The sequence below is a fragment of the Stenella coeruleoalba genome, assembly GCF_951394435.1.
Source record: "Stenella coeruleoalba genome assembly, chromosome: 17".
In the NCBI taxonomy this organism is placed as follows: domain Eukaryota; kingdom Metazoa; phylum Chordata; class Mammalia; order Artiodactyla; family Delphinidae; genus Stenella; species Stenella coeruleoalba.
Window position 1 is genome coordinate 17,807,723 of NC_137163.1, and position 20,783 is coordinate 17,828,505.

The window sequence follows — 20,783 nt, forward strand, 5'->3', positions numbered from 1 at the left end:
TAAAAATAAACAGATTTGAAAGAAAATAGTAATGTACAAAACAATAAAAGTTACTTTTCTGTTACTGCCACATATATGCTTAGGTCTCAGTTTCATTTCTTTCGTATTCACATTGAATCTTAGCCCACTCGTTTTCATCACTATCTCTTATTGTGTTTATATCCCCAGCACATTTTTCTTATTGAGTCCCCCGTGTATCTGTTTTTCAGATTGTTAAACTAGCTATTTATGGCATGCTGCCAAAAAACCTTCACCGAAGAACTCTGATGCAGAGGTTGCATCTTTTCCCAGATGAAGTAAGTCACTGATGATACTTTCTTAAATTTTTTTTAACATCTTTATTGGCGTATAATTGCTTTACAATAGTGTGTTAGTTTCTGCTTTATAAAAAAGTGAATCTGTTATACATATACATATATACCATATCTCTTCCCTCTTGCATCTCCCTCCCTCCCACCCTCCCTGTCCCACCCCTCTAGGTGGTCAAAGCACCGAGCTGATCTCCCCGTGCTGTGCGGCTGCTTCCCACTAGCTATCTGTTTTACATTTGGTAGTGTATATATGTCTATGCCACTCTCTCACTTCGTCCCAGCTTACCCTTCCCCCTCCCTGTGTCCTCAAGTCCATTATCTAGTAGGTCTGCGTCTTTATTCCCATCTTGCCCCTAGGTTCTTCATGACTTTTTTTTTTTTTAGATTCTGTATATATGTGTTAGCATATGGTATTTGTTTTTCTCTTTGACTTACTTCACTCTGTATGACAGACTCTAGTTCCATCCACCTCACTACAAATAACTCAATTTCGTTTCTTTTTATGGCTGAGTAATATTCCATTGTATATATGCACCACATCTTCTTTATCCATTCATCTGTTGATGGACAGTTAGGTTGCTGCCATGTCTTGGCTATTGTGAATAGTGCTTCTATGAACATTGGGGTGCATGTATCTTTTCAAATTAGCACTTTTGTCTTTTCTGGCTGTATGCCTAGGAGTGGGATTGCTGGATCATATGGTAGTTCTATTTTGAGTTTTTTAAGGAACCTGCATACTGTTCTCCATAGTGGCTGTATCAATTTACATTCCCACCAACAATGCAAGAGGGTTCCCTTTTCTCCACACCCTCTCCAGCATTTATTGTTTGTAGATTCTTTGATGATGGCCATTCTGACCGGTGTGAGATGATATCTCATTGCAGTTTTGATTTGCATTTCTCTAATGATTAATGATGTTGAGCATTCTTTCATGTGTGTGTTGGCAGTCTGTATATCTTCTTTGGAGAAATGTCTTTTTTGGTTTTCTGCCCATTTTTGGATTGGGTTGTTTGTTTTTTTGATATTGAGCTGCTTTCTTAAATTTTTAATTAAATGTTTTCTCATTTTAAAAATTGTTGTATTTTCAGTAATTTTATGTCAACTTCTGAAATATTTTTTGCATTTTATAGTGAATGCACTATAATAACAATTGCTTCTATCTTAAATCATAAAGTGAGCCATCATTGGACTAAAAACCAAAAGTCTGTAAGTTCTATATTTTCATTTTAATAACTGCTTTCTTTGGAAGAAGGAACTATGGTCTACTTTGTTTGGAATAAGAAATTATAATTAGAGCCCCTGTTAAATTGAGGGTACTCATAGATAATTTCATGAACTACAAAAAAGTATGAATTTAGTTTACTTTTTTTGTGACCTGTAGCTTCTATGAATCATAGATTAATAGCTTGGCTTTGGTTGCTAATTATTTCCCATGATTTAACTTGAGAATACTTATTCCTACTCAGAATTTGTTCAGCTAAAAAGTACTTGAAAATAAAAATAGACATTTTTATCCATAACTGTTGTACTGGTATAAGTACTTGGTTTTTCTCTCTGGTATAATATAATGAAACACTATAGAGGTTCTATAATAAAATAGTTGAGTCCAGGCCATGGAATCGTACTGCCTGAGTTTGAATACATGCCCCCACCGTCTACTGACTTCATGGCCATTATTATCTCTGTTTTCTTATCTGTGAAATGGGCATAATAATAGTACCTACTTCGTAAGATTGCTGTAAGGGTTAGATGAGATAACATTCGTAGAGTACTTAGACCAGGCCCTGGAACAGTAAGTTCTAGTTGCTATCAATATTATGGGTTATAATTGTTGTCCTTATAGTTCCTACTAGAGGAATAAGGTAGAATTCATTCCAGGCTATAAAGTTATTCAACTGTTCAAGACACTTGTATGTTCTGTTGTTAGTTTAAATAATGCATGAGTAAATTATTCAGGCTTTTATCAAAGTGGCTAATTTATTACCTTTACTTTGCATGAATGAGTAGAATAATTTCCCACTATTCACTTTACCTCTGAGGTAACAAGTATGGGAGCAGTATCATTATATAAGGATAAATGACTTTGGGCATGAAATCACAAGAATTTTAAAACTCCTGTTTCTGATTATACTTTCACATGCTTTTAGGAACCATAATTTCTACAAGGAACAAAAAAATAGTAATGTTATTTTTACCAGTTATAAGGTAGATACATTTCAGCATAAATTACTTAAATAATTTCAGGCTATAAAATAAATGAGCCCATTTCTCCAAAAATGGATTGCTAGATTTTTTATTGTCATGACCATGGGGAAACAGGCACTCAGACATTGCTGGTAGCAGTACAAAATGGTGCAACCCACAAGGAATCGGGGAATTAGGTAACATTTAACAAAAATACATACATAAGGAGATTCATGCTTGATCCGGCTATCTTATTTATAGCAATTTACCCTGAAGATACACATATACAAGATTATTGTTTCCACATTATCTACAATAGTAAAGTAATAGAAATAAATAAATGCTTATTCATAGGAAATTGGCTAAATTATGCTATATCTATTCAGTTGAGTACTATGCAATTATAAAAAAGGAATGACAGATATCATTGTAATGATAAGTAATGCTTTCCAGGATGTACTGCTAAGTTTAAAAAAGCAAAGTGGAAAAGAATATAGATAGCATACTACCTTTTATATGCATTTATACATATGTATGTTTACATACACACATATATATTTATCTCTCTTCTTTTTGCGTAAAGAAACACAGGAAGAATAAATGAGAAAATGAAGTTGGTTACTTACTAGATGACGGACACAAAAAGTTGAAAGGAGTAGGGAAGAGAATGAGATTTTTGGAGAATACCTTTTAGATTTTTTTTTTTTTACTTTAACTTTTTTATCATGTTGAGGTTTTATATATTCAAAAAATAAAAGGACAATACCAATAGAAGTAAGCAGAAGTAGTGCACAGATTGTGTTTTCTAAGTGCTATTCCCTATTAAAGGAATGTGGTTCTTCTTAGAAATGTTGTTTCTAGGTCCGGAACAAAGAAGAAGGTTATTTTGGAGTGCACACATGCACAAGATTATTATTTCTGCATTGTTTATAATAGTAAAACAATAAGTAACAGAAAGTAAGACAGTGATCAAAACCCGATGGAGAAATATCAAGAGAACAGAGGAGGCAGCTTGAAGTGGTGCCCACTGACCAAATATGGACTGTGTGAGCCTTGAATGGTCATAATGGTGGATTACCTTGAATAGAAAACAAAAATCTATGAGCCCACAATGATAGTCCCAAAATTATTTTTAACTGATTATAATTTCCCTTCTTTCTGGAGAAGGAAAAGCTCTTCTTTAGAGAAGAATGTCATCTAAAAAATGTAGAAATAATACTGAATTAGAAAAGCCACCATTATCAGCATATTCTGTATCTATTGAGTAAAGCATTATAGAACAGGGTATTCACACAGTTTCAAAACATCATGTCACCAAGTACTTACTATTTAAAAAGAGAAAAGATACTTTTACGTTAAAGCCATCTGGTGAACCACCACTCATAACCAAGATATTAAATATATCATCAATATGGGACAAACTGACATCACGTGCCTCCTGCTATGAATGAAGCACTGAAGACCCAGCATAAACTATATAGTGTCCTGTCAGAAGTGTTTAACCTAAATCTAACGATGAGGAGAGAGTCCTACACATCCCAAAAAAGGACATTCTGCAACATAATTGGCCTGACCTCTTCAAAAATGTTAATTTCATAAAAGAGATAAAACAAGGAAACTCTTCAGATTAAAGGAAGCTAGACTAAATATATTATGTATGTTAACCAACATAATAACATAATAGCTGTAGCATGTGATCCTTGACCTTGGATTGGAAAAATTCAATTTGGGAAATTTGAATATACACTGTATATTAGAGTAAAAGGTGTTTCATCAATGTTAGTTTTCCTGAACATGAATTTGTAATGTGGTTACATCGGAGACAATTCTTATATTTAGGAAATATATATGCTGAAATATTTAGGGATGAAATATTTGCAGACCACTCTCAAATGGTGCAGTCAAAAAGAATGTTTTTGGTGTATGTGTTTATGAATAGATAAAAAGAGAAAGCAATCATGTCCAATTTGAACAGTCAGTGAATTTAGGTGAAGGTTAGATGAGTGTTCACTCATTTTGGCAACTTTTCGGTAGATTTGAAATTCCTTTAGAAATTGCAAAAAAGTGGGAGTTCCCTGGTGGTCCAGTGGTTAGGCCTCCACGTTTCCACTGCCTAGGGCCTGGGTTTGATCCCTGGTCAGGGAACTAAGATCCTTTAAGCTGCGTGGCACGGTCAAAAAAAAAAAAAAGTATAAAGAGGAAAAATTTCAAAAAAGTAAATGATCACCTCACCCCTGTGTTTCTTTTTTCTACTTTTATTCTTTTCCTTATTTCCCTCTTAGGTTCACCACCTGCTCTGTGCAGAGGACATAAACGCATAAAAAGAAAGTTTTTCTGGTTTCATGTGTAATGCTTAATCAGCATCTTTAATTCCTAACTTTGCATTGATTTTGTCCATTCTTTCAGTGGATTCCTTTAATAGTGGTGAAATTTGGTAAGCTCATTTCAGTCAAAAGTCTATTCAATTCAGCAAACATTTACCAGGAACCCACTATGTCCCAAACTCTCTATGCTGAGTGAGCAGTTGGCAACTTTTAAAATTGTCTTTGCAAATACAAGCTAAGGATTTTTTTTAATGGCTTCCCAAAGAAGTGTGAAATAGTCATAAATTTTCGTGAATACCAAACTGGCAGATAGACTTCTTTAGTAAGTAAAAAAATAAGGACCCCTTAACAGTATTTCATGTGTCCAGGCTTTCTCTGCTTGTTCTGATTCTGTGTGCTTACACTTGCATATTTGAATATGCTGGGGAAGGGAATTTAAATATTTTTCAAATACTTTTCAGTGAAGAAACACTTCTCAGTAGTATTTATTGTGTTTTGTATATGTTGATAGTGACCCAGCCTATCCAAACCATAATTTTAAAGTCATTTTAAATTTTAAAAAATATTTTTTAATTTTTGCCATATTAGGTTTTAGAATGAGTTTATAGTGCAGTAGAGCTCTGTGATTCTCTAAAATTATTTTTAAATTGTATTTGATTCTTGACATCTTGAATAACTTATTTGATGCCATGTCCTTGCCCAGATATTTGATTCCCAATTATACTGTTGCTCTCTGCAGACAACTGTAATTTACTGTATAATCATCCTTCTTTTCTGAAAATGTTTAGGAACACACTAAAATGAAAAGAGGGAATTCTGTCTACGATCCCTGGGGAAATGCCCATAGGACACTTCCATATTGATACCTTACTGTTTTTTTGATAGACTCTCCAAAATTAACTGATCATTCAGATCCACAATATAATTCTCTTTCCCTTATTTTTGTTCCATGAGCACAGTATAAATGTTAATTCTTCTGGTTATTCATGCTCTTCATCTTATCATTCCCTTTATTTAGTCCACTTCCTGTTCCTTTAAGATACCTCTCAAATGTATGCTTTACTCTTCAGCTTGCTTTTCGTTACCCAAGTTCAGACTTTCTCATATTTTACCTTTCCTTTTATTTTTCTGAACATTTGGATATATTTCCAGGGGAAAGTAGTTCTGGGCAAGTGCCATTAATAAAGGCACCGGGATTTGAGTGTAGACCAACGCCTGAAAGGTGGGGAGGTTGTTTACTCAGAAGCCATGGGCATTTGCGGAGGGGTGAAGTCGGAGAGGTGCGCTTCCTGGTTTAGCTAAGGAGTTAGAACTTCATCCTGAGAGATTTTTAGCTAAGGGGTGACTTCTTTAAAACTGCAAGCCTTTAGAAGCCATGATCTTTTTATTTTCCTTTATATACTCAGCACCTAGCACAATTTCTAGTTCATAGAAGGAGTTCAGTAAATGCTTGTTGGCTAAATGACGCAAAGATCCAGCAGATGTTCATTTTCGAAAGTTTTTTTTGGCAACAACATGGAGCATTAATTGAAAAAGGTTGTGGCACTGGAAGCAACAGACCTTGTGCATACACTCATCAGATGAAACATTGTGAGAATGAGCCAAAGCAGTGCCTTTTCTGCAGTTGAAAGGAGGGGGGAAATGTAACAATATTCAGAAAAAGTAGAATTTATTGACCAGATACTTGTCAAAATTGAAGACATCTAATGTATCATTAGGAATAGGTTTGTCAAGATTAAAATATAGAATGTATTACTATAATGAGATTACTTATGTCACTGATTTAATGTATTTTTCAGGGATTTTTACAAAGTTTTAATTTGAAGATTGTGTTGTTCTCATTTTATAAACATTCTTTTATTATTTTTTAATACTAAGAATTACGAATTTATTACTAGGGAATATATTTTAAGAAGATTAAGCCTAAGTTTTTATTTACTCTAGGATATACCAGAAGATATTCTTAAGAATTTAGTGGAAGAGCTTCCTCAACCACGAAAAGTGCCCAGACGTCTAGATGAGTACACACAAGAAGAAATAGAGGCTTTCCCAAGAGTTTGGTCTCCGTAAGTCTTTCTTTTCCTTCCTATTTTTGTTTTTTAACCTGAGTTTAGTTTCTCCTGTTTTCATATCCAAATGATAAGATCCTTGAGGGTAGGAAGAATGAACTTCTTTTCACTCTCTCGGATACTCTTTGCAGCTTCTACCTACAAATAAGCTCTAGATGTAGATGGTAGAACCAAAAGTCTCGAAGTCTTAAGACCTTGCTAGGTAAGTGCAAAGATGTTCATATATGCCTATAAATTATCAGATATTTTGTTTGGGATGACACAACTTGGATCGATTGTAGTCTCTTGGGATAATAAATGAATTGTTCTTACCTAAAACAAAGTGATTCTCTGTTTTTTCAGATTGCTTCACTAAGCCAAGAATATGATCTAATGAAAGTCATTAGTTCTGGATACTTAGAGTCAATCCAAATAGAAAAACAAAATAAAAAAACACTTTTGCTCTCCTCTATTACAATTTCCTCTACCTATGAGCCAGAAAGCTGCTTAGCTTTGACATACTGTCCTATCTAATTGTTTCCAGGCTGTTTTGCCTGGCCTACCAGGCTCTTTGTAACCTCATCAGCTTAAATCCTTCTCACTCCACTGTGCTGGTCTAGCATAGCAGACTGTGTAAGCTTGGCACCCTTTTTATGCAATTTAACTTTTCCATGACTTTGTTCTGCTGTTACCTCTGCCTAAAACAACACGTCCCTCACCTCCTCCTCCTCCTCCTCTGGAATAACTCTTACTCATTCTTTAGGCCTTAGTTCAGATGTCAGTCTCCTTTAAGAAGCCTCACCTAAACATCAAGAGCAGACTAAGTGCTCAACCATCTTCTGCTGTAGCACCTGCCGTGTAGCTCTGTCATTACCACATTTACCTCCTCAAAAGCAAGGGCTGCATTTTGTTCATTGTTACATCCCCAGTGCATAGAACCGTACCTCACCTGATAGGGCCTCAGAAATGTTTACAGAATTTACACAGTAGGTTTAGAGAGAGCCACGCATCCTCGTTACTTGATCTACAAAAGACAGCTAATCTTCCCACAGGATACTTAACCACTGTACTCTGAAAATCCATATCTCTTGACGGGCTGTTTGGCCAGATAAGTTTGTGAAAACCTAAGTTTTCCCAGGATTACCAGTATGTCCAGGAATCTAATCCTTGACTTTCATTGTGTGTGTATATATAACTTCACTCTTTGCACACAGAGGTCTTTAGGGTATTCTGTTTAAATCTTTTTGACTTTGCTGACTTGTATAAGGTTCACCTTTAATTAAATCTGCATATAATGAGCAAAATAATATTATTAGTGATCATTTACACTTTCCAGCTGGCCCGCACTGTGCTAGGTGGTTTGCATACATTGTACCTAATTCTCTTACCAATAAGATAAAATACATTATTCCTGTTTTTAAGACTAAGCCAAAGGTTGACTGGTTTGTAGTACAGCCTGAATTTGAAACTAATTGTAGCTGATTCCAAAACCTGTGTTCTTTCCACAAAAGTAAACTGCTGCATTAATTAATTTATTTATTCAACAAATATGTATTATGTGCAAGACACTCTTATGTGCAACACTATAATAAGCACTAGGACACATATTTGAAAAATTACCATTAAAGCAATTATTTAATTCCATTTTACAAACTTTTATTGAGTTTATACTACGTGCTATACCTTTTGACAAATGCCAAGGAAATGCAGATGATGAAGCATTTAAATGAAACTTCCTGCAAAAGTCCTTCCTATAATCCTTGAGCTGGGTTAGGCCCCCTTTATAGGGTCTCATTGTACATGTTCCTTTCCTTTTACTGTATTTATTCTAATGTAATTAAATATATGCATGATTACCTGTTTAACGTCATTCCCTTACGAGACTCCATGAGGGACGTGTATGTTGTCTTGCTTAGCACTGAGCACAGTGACTGGCTCATTAAGTGGGCACTCAGCAAATATTTACTGAATGAATAAATGAAGAAATAGAGTATCGTTTTATCAGCTTTTATAAATGAGGTTAGAAATAATTTTTAGAACGTATGAAGGTAGTAAAATGCTCCAATTTAATACTAATTCTTCATGTCAGAATCAGTGAAATTGACCAACTTATAAAACCCTTTGTTTTATTGTTTTTGTTCCTGGTCACTGTATCATCTGAATTATCCGGCTGCTTTTCAGTTGATATCAAACAAGTGATTAACAAACTCTATGTGAAAAATTGAAAAAATTGGCTTTATGATGTCTGTTATTTTTATCAGCTAGTTATTAGGATACATTCTCATGTTAAGTATTTCTCTCTAAAATAAGGAAGTACATTTTCTATTATTCCCTTATGTTCTGGTTTTGATTGCTTGACATTGACATACTTATGGACGAGAAACTATACATTATGTGACCTGATTTGATTCTAACAACTGAATTAAGTGTGGAGTGCTTTTCTCTTTTCCCTGGCTAATTTTTAGATACCTGTTTAATAGTTTGCCTTCTTGTCAAAACCTAAGATTCTGTTTTTAATTCTTTTTATTTAAATTCTTTTTTTTCCTCCAGATCATATAGTGGTTTATTTAGATAAATCAGTAAATAAAAGGTTTTAAAGTTTGTTCCACATGCTATGATAGTTACAATTATTCCCTCCTTTGGCATCTGAGAAATGAAGCTTCTGAACTACTTTGATGATGTTTAAACTTTAGGAAAAATCATTTTAGTTTAACTTGTTCTTAGAGATTTACATGGTCATTTAGTCAAGACATATCCAATGTACCTTTTCCTACTTAAACTACATAGAACTTACATTTATCCTTAAAACTCAGTCCATATAAACATAGCACATTTTTCTAGGAAGATGTTAACATTTTTACAAGTTCCTTAAAAGAGACGTGGAATTTGCCACAAATTGAAATTAATCCCTAACTTATAGAAATCATTTATTAGCTTAAATTTACCACCCTGGAACCTTTTCTTTACTAAAAATTCACAATAATATAGACTGCACATAAAATAGACAACATTTACTTGAAACATAATACTCTTTGGAAAGTAAACTCAGGCATTCAGTTGAAAAATATTTTAATTTGGGGGTTTTTAAAAACTACTAAATGTTTGGGCTTCCCTGGTGGCACAGTGGTTGAGAGTCCGCCTGCCGATGCAGGGGACACGGGTTCGTGCCCCGGTCTGGGAAGATCCCACATGCCACGGAGCGGCTAGGCCCATGAGCCATGGCCGCTGAGCCTGCTCATCCGGAGCCTGTGCTCCGCAACGGGAGAGGCCACAACAGTGAGAGGCCTGCGTACCGCAAAAAACAACAACAACAAAAAAACTACTAAATGTTCATTGTAGAAAATAAGAATAAGATATATACGTAAGTATATAATTTCACCATACTTAACATTTTGGTGTGCTAACTTCCTGCTTCTTTGTGTTAGTTTTTATGTTGTATGTACGTTTGTGTGTTTTACAAATTTGGGAAATTATGATTTTTCTCTAAATATGGTCTCACTGCACATTTTCCCAATTTACAAGATTTTTTTCCCCACAAGCATGATCTTCAATGGCTGCAGGATATGACATCAGTTTTATTCTGTAAATCTAAGTATGTCATATCTGATTTTCTTATAGAAACTCTGTCATAATTAAACTTATATTCCTAACCAAGATGGATGTGGTACTTTTTTTTTTTTAAACTGGAAATACCAAAGGTGCTATTTAGTTAGTTATGTGACCAAACACATATTATTCATATAGAATTATATATCATGAATATTCTAAAGTGTATTCTAAATCAGTTAATCCAGGCAGTATAATAATGAAATAACCATTCACAACAAATTATATTTAATGTTATTATAGTCAGAGAGTACTCATCAAACTGTTCATTTTACTAAGGGATTACTGGTTCATTTAAAACAAATCAGAAGGTGACTGAATGCCTTCATTATATTAATGGAATGAGAAAGGGTTTTTCTATAATTATTTTTAAGGAGACTTTTAGTGAAACTTAGAGCCACTTGATGCATTATTGAGTTACTGTTTTGAAATGGATTTTCCTGCCCCTTCTTTTCATTCCAAATTTCCCTCTGGCAGGAATATACATTAGACACAGGCTTTCCTTTATGCTTTATTAAAGTTGTGATCCTTCCTCACTAGTGGCCACACAATATCTGTTAACTTATGTTAACTTATATCTGTTAATATTATGTGTTAATAAAGTTCAAGTGTAAAATAGTATATACATTAGAACTACAATTAAAATATTTGATACACCATGCAGTGCAATCCCTTGAAAGTGAGATTCCTCATTACTGATAGATTTGCTTTTATGAGAAAAAAATTTTTTTTCTCCTTTTGGAGAAGGAACCTACTTAAAATATACTTTTTGTTCCACTCAAAATAGCTAAGCCAAGAATATAACCTTCCTTTGGAATGTAGTAATTGGAAATTATTCAAGATAGATCTGATGGTGAACCTGCAGAGACTTGACTGAAGCAGATGTACCTGGATTGCACCATAAATAAATACAAACAAAAATAGCTTGCTTTGGTTTTTGTTTCCCTAGCAATAAAACCTAACATATGTTTATGTTAAAAAAATGTACATTTTTTAGTTGCAACTGTTACTAGCTTTTGGTTCAATGTAAGTTCTTTACCATTTCTGTTAGAGACAAAAAGCTTCTGAGCAACAGTAACAATTGACAAACTAAGCTTTGAACCCGGTAGCTGATTAACAAAATTATTTTAATCTCAGTTAACAGCTACCATTGTTGGGATTTCATTTAAGTTATTTTCAATCACTTAAAAAGTTGTATTCCCTCAGGGCTAACTTCAGCATACTCTAGATTTTGTTAGGCTAGTTGTTTATTTATTTTTAAAACAATGGTAGACCAGAAGGAAACTAATATTTATGAGGAAACTATAAATATTGTTTTATAACTAAAAGCCACTTTCTCATATGAGAAGTATTGCCTATACACCTCACTTCTTAAACTAGTGTGTATACTTGGTGTATTAGTAGTTTTTACACCTCATGGATATGTAAATTGTGTCAGAATATGTTATAAGGTTTTATCTTGTGTTTCTTGATGGTACAGAGTAAATGTGCATTTGCCATGGGCAAGTGGTGATTGTAGGGTACACACTTAGAATTTGTTTCTCAAAGATAAAACAGTAGCACTTATCTCTTTTTCACAGTTCAGTTGCCTGAGATTGTAGCTTTCAAACGGTCAACTTATTTTAATTCTGTCAATAATTATTTCCATGGTCATTGCAGTTTTGCCAACACATTACAAAACCACAATAATCATGGAAATTATAATGCTGTCACTGTAATGGAAATTTTTCATTATGTAGGGTAAAAATAAAACAGTTCATTTGAAACTTTTAATTTTCATTTCTACAAAACTCTGTAGGAGAGCTTTTCTTAGGAAAAACTAGGTATGTAGAAAATTCCAACTTAGAGTTGCTTCACATTATCCACAGATTGATGAAACAAAATCAAAAAAGAAATATGTTTTTTACTTCTCACTCGTTAAATCAGTAATGCTTTATTTTAAGCATAACCCTCACCTTTGTAGAGAAACTAAGTGTGGAAAGTTTCAGCATCAGTAAACGCTTGAAAACAGACGTTTATGATGAAAACCTATGTTCCTGGTCTAACTCTCTTTACAGAGTGTGCTGTTAGAAGTGTGCCTGCAAAAGAGAGAGAATATGAGGATGACAGTGAGAAGGCTTGAGGACAACCGTGATTGGCCTTGGAATTGTCTTTGCTGAAAGTAGGATTAGATTTAGGGAGTTTAATAGGTAATCCATGCAGCTCTGTAAAAGAAAACGGGTGCCAGGAACGATAGCACTGCAGGAGGGACTTGGTGAGCATCCTGTCCAGTCTATAGCTCTGGAAGTCAGCAAGGATTTCAGCTTTCGGCTTGCCCTTCGATATAAAAGCTACTCATCCCCAAAATGTACAGATTTTCGGTTTTAGTTAAATGAATGCCCAGAGAAAAATAATTTTACCTATGGCTTTATAAAATGTGCTTCAGATCAGAGACTTAGTTAAAGACGGTGGAGAAGGATTTTTACCTTTTCAAAACCCATAAAGATCTGGGACCTGGACATCTTCAAGATTTTCCATAATTGTGTGCTAGTCTAGTCATGTGGCATTTTCGTACAAGATTTAACTTAATTTGCTACTCTTCACAGTCAGAAGTTATTAGCTGGACCTGGGGAGAAAGCTTACGTTCCAGCTTTTCCATCATTTCAACCAGCACAGCGTTGGCTTAAACCGTAGACCTCAGTATTTCCAGTCCTGAATTTTGCTCATATTAAGCCTTCTAAACTATACTGTTCTTTTGGATATGAACACATTAGGACTGGTTGTTAAAATAAAAAGCAATCTTTATATAAACAACCAAAACCAAATCATTTACATCTGCTAGCCTAAATAGAGCTTATGACTTAAAAGTGGTAATTGAATGTAACAGTAATTCCTATTAATTTTAATTGGAAAAATTTTTTGATTTTTAAAAAATTTTAACAATCTTATGAGTTTATTTTTTAATTTTTATTTTATATTGGAGTATAGTTGATTTACAATGTTGTGTTAGTTTCAGGTGTACAGCAAAGTGATTCAGTTATACATGTATCTATTCTTTTTCAGATTCTTTTCCCATATTGGTTATTACAGAGTACAAATAGAGTTCCCTATGCTATATACAGTAGGTCCTTGTTGACTATCTATTTTATATATAGTAATGTGTATATGTTAATCCTGACCTCCTCATTTATCCCTCCCCCCCGCCACCTTTACCCTTGGTAACCATTAGTTTGTTTTCTATGTCTGTGAGTCTATTTCTGTTTTGTAAATAAGTTCATTTGTATCATTTTTTTAGATTCCACATATAAGTGATATCATATGATATTTGTCTTTCTCTGTCTGCTTTACTTCAGTTAGTATGATAATCTCCAGATCCATCCATGTTGCTGCAAATGGCATTATTTCATTCTTTTTTATGGCTGAGTAATATTCCATTGTACCTAGAAGTGAGTTTAGTTTTTAAAAAATCACTGTTGAACTTTTTCTGATCAGGTTAGTGGTACAGTGTCTGGGGCAATGAGTGTAGCAGCACCATTGCTCTATTACCTGTACAGCTAACATCTTTAGTTCAAGGAGTATGTGATGTGACCAGATTTTCTGGAATGGTTTATTCTAAATAGTTCCATTCTTACAGTGGAAGTGACTTAAAACTCAATCAGACTGACCTTTTGTATTTCTTTCTTTTTTTTTTTGATATACAATATAGTGTTGTTAACTACAGTCATCATGCTGTACATTACATCCCCAGGACTTTTTATTTCTATTTTTTAATTTTTAAAAATTTTTTGGCCACGCCACATGTGGGATCTTAGTTCCCCAACCAGGGACTGAACCCGTGCCCCCTGCCTTGGAAGCGCGGAGTCTTAACCACTGGACCACCAGGGAAGTCCCTGAGAATTCAATTCTGATTAATGTAATGTTGCTGTACATAGACTAGCAACTTTTTAAGAACCTAAATACAATGACATTTGCTCAGTTACTAAAGATACAGTTAATCTTTTTTTTTTTTTTTAATATTTATTTATTTATTTGGTTGCTCCGGGTCTTAGTTGCGGCAGGCGGGCTCCTTAGTTGTGGCATGCAAACTCTTAGTTGCGGTACGCATGTGGGATCTAGTTCTCTGACCAGGGATCGAAGCTGGGCCTCCTGCATTAGGAGCGCAGAGTCTTATCCACTGCACCACCAGGGAAGTCCAAGTTAATCTTTCTTTCATGATAGATGCTAAAGGAATTTTAGTACCCAGGCTCTGTTGATGTTATCATAATTTACAATTAGTTATTGTTGTATCAGAAAAGCATAAAACTGCCTGTTAATAAAGTCCTCTGGTGGGTAAAGAGCCAGAAGGATACTATATATCTATTAGAATCATGTCTAGCTAACGAGGAAGTGTGTTACCTTCTATTAGGCACAGCACAGCTTTAGAAACTTCCTACTGAAAGCGTTTCTTTTGCTTCTTCAGCGTCTTCAAATAGTCGCCCCCTCCGTCTTATGAACAGCTCTGTCGGAGGTCTGAGGTGAACCCTTGCTTGTCAGTGTGCGGTCCACGGACCAGCATTGCATCACATGGGAGTTTGTTAGAAATGCAGAATCATGAGACCCTCTACAGACTAACTGAATCAAAATCTGCATTTTTACAAGAGCCCAAGCAATTTGTATGCCCACTGAAGTTTGAGACCCACTCAGCTAAATAGCCCTCCCCTCCCCTTTCTTATATTATCTTGGATTGCCTTCTTTTAGTGGGAGTAAGCAATACAGATGTGTTGTATGTGTACCTGCTTTCATTTGTGTAGGTGGAGAGAGAAACAGAACCATATTTAGTGTAAAAACCTCACTCTTCCCCACAGGGGTACCTCCTGTAGCCATGTAATGTTTGATTGTCTCGCACATGAGTTGATATTTCTAGCTCTGCGAACATCCAATGTACCTAGTCTCTTGGCTATGATACTGTTCCCCCTCCGCCCGTTAGAAGCAAATTAACCATCTGCAAAAGATTCCAAAAGCGGAAAGGATGAGTCTGCAAACAAAGTGGCATTTTCAAGGCGGTCACTATAATTACAAGTATCTTACAAGCCTCCACTACGTGCAAGATACTGTGCTAATTGCTGGTAGTATAAGATCAATTATATTGGGACTGTGCCTTCAAAGGATAGGAGTTGTGTAGAATAAAATGGTGTTTGCAAACACTGGAGTCAGAAGGTCTGCACTAGATCACTACCATCCACTTCCTAGCTGTGTATCCTTAGACAAGTTACTCAGCCCCTCTGAGCATCAGTTTTGTCAACTGTAAAATGGGGTTGATAACAGTGTCTTTCTCACTATATAGTTAGGAGGGTAAAATGAGATAGTGCATGTGAGGTAGTTAGTATATTTCATGGCATCCAATAAGCACACAGCACTGTTATTTACATACATAACAACACTTATTCACTTACTTAGGGCAAGTATGTAATTTGAGAAACACCGTAATAGAAGTATGCATGAAGTTCTCTGGCAATCTCGGGGAAAAGAGCCGTGCCTAAGTTAGGAAAGGAAGAGTTGTGTAGGGTTTCCCAGAACATGTGACTTGGGGGGTGGATTTTGAAGAATTAGTCAAGTCCACCAGGCAGAGAAGAGATAGGAGATACTCCAAGTGCAGAAAATATCAAGTACCCAAGTCCAGAGGTCTGAAAGTTTCTATCTGGGCAATAGCAAGTAGTATAATGGGACCAGAACGGACAGGGTGTGGAAAGAATGACTCAGAAAGGTTAACTGGGACCATGTCCTGGAGGGCTATGTGTTGAATTCTGTGTTTGAATTTGACAAAGCCGTGGAGAGCTAGTGAAAGTTCTTCCACTCTATGGAAGTGGGATAAGAAAGAATCTATGTTAGAGACTCTCAGATGTCTTTCCCTTTGCCCCATTTCTCCTAAACTCCAAATCCTACTTACTAGCTGCCTGCCATGGCCAGATTTCATCATATTCAAAACAAAATCCTTCCCTTCAGAATCTGTTCTCCTGCCTGTATACCCTCTCCTGAACAAATAGATAGCGTTGCCATTTCCTGAGTTCTTCAAGGTGAAAATTAACAGTCATCCTTGAATTGTCATTTTCCAGTAGCTCCTTCCTCTGTCATGCGCCTGGTCTCTTCCCTCTTCCCCTCCCTGCCCTGGACAAGTTAATTTTCTGCTTCTTGAATCCTGAACCCATCCTTTCTTCTTACTCATCACTGCCCCAGCCCTAACAGAGCCATCATCTTAACCCTCCTCACTTCCTCCAAAATGTCTTGAAACAAAATTGGGCTTCATTAGCCCCCGATTGCCTTCAGGTCACTGTCGACATTTTTTACGTGACAGATTACACCCTTCGTACATGTTCCCTATTTTACTTGTAAATTCCACTAAAGGGTACTTTCGTCATCTCATTGTTAATAAATTAACTTTTGGTGTGGAAACAACCAGACTGTGACTAAGCACATTTAATTTCACTGAGTGGAATTGCAGAGACTTCTTGTTAGGGCTACTTGTTAGAAATCTTAGAAGATTTCTTTCCAGTGGCATCACCGCCACCCTTTTGTAATTATATGAACCAGCTGGACAAGAGAATAAATTGTTTCTTAAAATGCACTGGTGTCTCTTGACTAGGAGCTTTGATTGTATTGAGTCACATACCCAAGATTCAAAGGGTGCACTTTGGAGCCCCTTCCAGCTATTGTATCAAACTGTCATTTCCCAGACTTTGGATTCAGTTTTTACATTTGAGAAGAGATTTCAGAAACAGTGACAAAATGCTGCAGTTTCTCTTCTTGTTGTTACAGAATGACGATATGGTGAAGCATATTTGGTTAGTTTCCCAGATCAGTGCCTGTGTTCCTCATAGTTAAATAATAATTTTAAATTGTAATATAGTTCATTTACTTAGTTACCAGACTGTTGGTCTTCCTATCTGGGCTATCTGGTCTCTTTGTCTTCTTCTTCTTTTTTTTTTTTTTTTTTTTAAGAAAAACATGATTTAAATGTAGAAAGGGATGAGATAAGTTGTTTCAGGACAAACAGAGTTCACCTGTTTCCTTTTTTAAAGGGATTCAAACTGTTGAATATTTTTACAGCTGTTTCAAAAATATCTATTTAGTTTACTAATCACTAAATTCCTTCTGAAAATTCTGTAGGAGCTCAATACCTACAATTACACTACTCTGTAAAAGATAACAGGACACTAACAGTTTTTGCATTCCATAATTTCCTATTCCTCATTTTCTCCATTGTTAAAATTTAACATTTCTCTGAAAATGTTCTTTGTTTTAATTTACTACTGGAAGGAACTTTCAGGTGTGATTAATCCTATAAATATATAAACAAAGAAAAGACTATATATGTATATAGTAAATTAAAAGACCATATATGTATATCATAAATGTGTGTGTAATTAAAATATCAAAGGGCTGGTGTTTATACGTGTGTTTTGTATGCTCCTGTAATGAAAATTAAATTTAGCATATGATAAAATAATACAAATAGGGAAACTGCTCATTCAGAATTTGCCATTATTAGGCAAATCCATACCTTTATATATAATCCTTTCTATTAAAAGGGCTTTTGGGAAATTGAATTCAAGCTTTTAAGTCACTACATACATTCATGCATAGGCACACGGGGGCCTATATTTATACTCTGCAAAGAACTTGAGAATTGTCCCTTAACTGTCTACTTTGCGATGATTTGGCCTTAATGTTTTTCACCAAAAATTTAGATATGATATTTGTGGATATTTCTTGATGAACAGTTACTTTCATTTTAAATTGGAAAATAATCTTCTTGCATCATGCGGGAGAAAATGAAACTGATTTGTGAAAAAATAAATGTTGATTTTTGTCTTTCAGACCTGAAGATTATCGGCTATAAGAGAAGGAAAATTTCAGAAAATAACAGTGCGGTGATTGAAACTTCTTCCTGATGAGTTTCTCCTTCCTACAGGGCAGGGTGAAACAATTGCTGCCTTTTGACAAGAAACCTGTTTTGGGCGCTGAATGTTTGTGAGGAAAGGTCAGGAAGGGATATTCCTTCAACAGGAAATTGCAATAAAATACATTATTTTATAGAATTGTTTTATTATGTAATCTGATTTGAATGTTATAATGATGATAAGAATAAAACTGCTTACTTGGTTAACTATTCAATTTCTCACTTAATGAAAAAAACCAAACCCTAGGTAGCACTGCAGTTAAAATTGCCAAGTGCCCATTCATGCAGATTTCCTCACGTTCCAGCTCCCTGTTTTTGACACCTGGGAAAACAAGGCCCACCTTCACTTTTCTTTTCAGTGACTATTTTATCTAACCTCGCATCATCTGAGTTCATCCCTCCAGCTCAGTAGGGTAAGGTTTGTCCTGAGGTATTTTCAAACTGCTTCACTTTTTTCTGTGTCCCATAGAGCCTCTTGGTTTCCATGACACCAAAATAACAAAGTAATGCCTATCTGCTCCCTAGAAATCTCACTGCCCCACCTGTGATGCTGTTTGCAGACCCCTGCACCGTGTGTCCATATCTCTCCTGTTGGCTCCTATTCACCTCTGTGCTGGGCACTGAGGTTGGACCACCGGGATCAATGTGTCCAGCAAAATCTCCTCCCTGGGAATTAAAGTGCTGAGACACTGCGTTTGGGCATTTTTACGGTAGTTTTCTTCTCTTGCCCTAGCCAATCAAGGAGTGTCTCTGACCCCTTCTCCCCTTCATGCAGCAAACATGTACTAAGTACCTGCTATATGCCAGGTGTTGGGGAAACAGAAATCACACATGTCTTCCCCCAACACCTCCATGCCCCACCAAAGAGCAGAGTATCTATTGCAGGGCGGAAAGGAGCTGTAGATAGATTTGTAAATAAGTGCACCTGGGTGTCAGACGTGCTGATAAAACTACGTATGAGCTGTGATATAAGTACATTAAATATAAAGTACTGATAGTAAGCACCTGATAATATGCCAAAAACAACTGCTTTATATACATTAAAATTCATTTAATCCCTATATCACCCTATAATGTACATAATGTTACCTCCCCATTTAAAACTGGGCACGCTGAGGCAGCAATAAGTAACTTGGCCAAGGTCACAGAACTGCTAAGTGGCAAAATCAGGTTTGGATCCAGGCAGTCTGCCCCAAAAGTCCATGGACTTAGTCGCCACTAGGCGAGAAAAAGTATTTATGTATCACAAATTCTGTAATAAAGCAAGCGTGACCCGGTACAGGTCAACAGCTACCATTCAAGGAAGTGGCAGTTACAGTTTAAACTACTGGACCAAAAAGAAGCCCCATCCCTTTTGATGTGGTGATCTTGGGTGTGAGCCCCCAGCTCCCAGTGCAGCAGCTTTAGTAGGGAGGAATTCTTGTCTGGTATATCCCAAGCACCTAGAACAATGCCCGGCACATATTTCTTGATTGAGAAGGGCTCACTGAAGGAAGCCCTTGTTTCTAACACAGCTGCAGGATTTGAAAAGGTGAGATCATAGCGACATGCTTTATAATAATATTGAGCCCAGTCATCATACCGTCAGCCCTCCACATCCACGGATGCAGAACCCACGGATTCAGGGGGCCTATTGTATCACGCCATTGTATGGATGGGACTTGAGATCCTTGGATTTTGGTATCTGCAGGGAGTCCTGGGAACCATTTCCCCGTACATACTGAGGGACGACTGTATTGAATATTCAGGAAGAATATTGAGACCGATCACCATAACCCTCATTCTCACTTGCTGTGCGAGAGTCCTTTTGTAGGGGGAGGGGTTGCCTGAACTACAGACCCAAGTAGACCTAAACGGGCTATATTGTTGGACTGAACTGCCCCTCCTGCTGTTGGGAGTTAGCTCCATTTTGCATTCGGAGAGAACCAGAGCAAAGAGGCTTTTGCACCAAGTGGCCTTGAGAAGCAGAAGCTATCAGACTTCCCAATCCTGCCCATTTGCCATTGCTTGAGAGTTTAACAGCCAGATCTGTGCGTTTCCTAGGAGAACACAAACACAGTAGCCAAATAAAAATCAAAACTCGCGGGCTTCCCTGGTGGCGCAGTGGTTGAGAGTCCGCCTGCCGATGCAGGGGACACGGGCTCGTGCCCCGGTCGGAGAAGATCCCGTGAGCCATGGCCGCTGAGCCTGCGCGTCCGGAGCCTGTGCTCCGCAACGGGAGGGGCCCCAACAGTGAGAGGCCCGCGTACCGCAAAAAACAAACAAACAAACAAACAACTCGCTGTATAGGACCCAGGAACTTGAGGCGGGGAAGACAAGCTGAACCGCTAGAATTGTAGCTCCAATTAAAGTAGAATGAACAGAAGAAACAGAAAAGAACTTTAAAAAATACGAA

General features: G+C 36.3%; 1 protein-coding gene across 4 annotated transcripts in view; it reads left to right on the forward strand.

The window, feature by feature from the left end:
- Positions 1–18,588, forward strand: part of MRPL13 (mitochondrial ribosomal protein L13) — a gene marked incomplete at both ends in the record, with an annotated part of 35,452 nt that extends 16,864 nt beyond the window's left edge. For 3 of the 4 annotated variants that reach the window (XM_079901262.1, XM_079901263.1, XM_079901264.1), the window contains 3 exons: positions 210–296; positions 6,764–6,885; positions 18,307–18,588. In XM_079901262.1, the coding sequence (XP_079757388.1) occupies positions 210–296; positions 6,764–6,885; positions 18,307–18,328 (231 nt within the window). Of the gene's footprint in view, positions 1–209; positions 297–6,763; positions 6,890–18,306 lie in introns of those variants that run through there. The other variant, XM_079901261.1, reaches the window with a different exon arrangement.
- Positions 18,589–20,783: the final 2,195 nt, after the last annotated feature.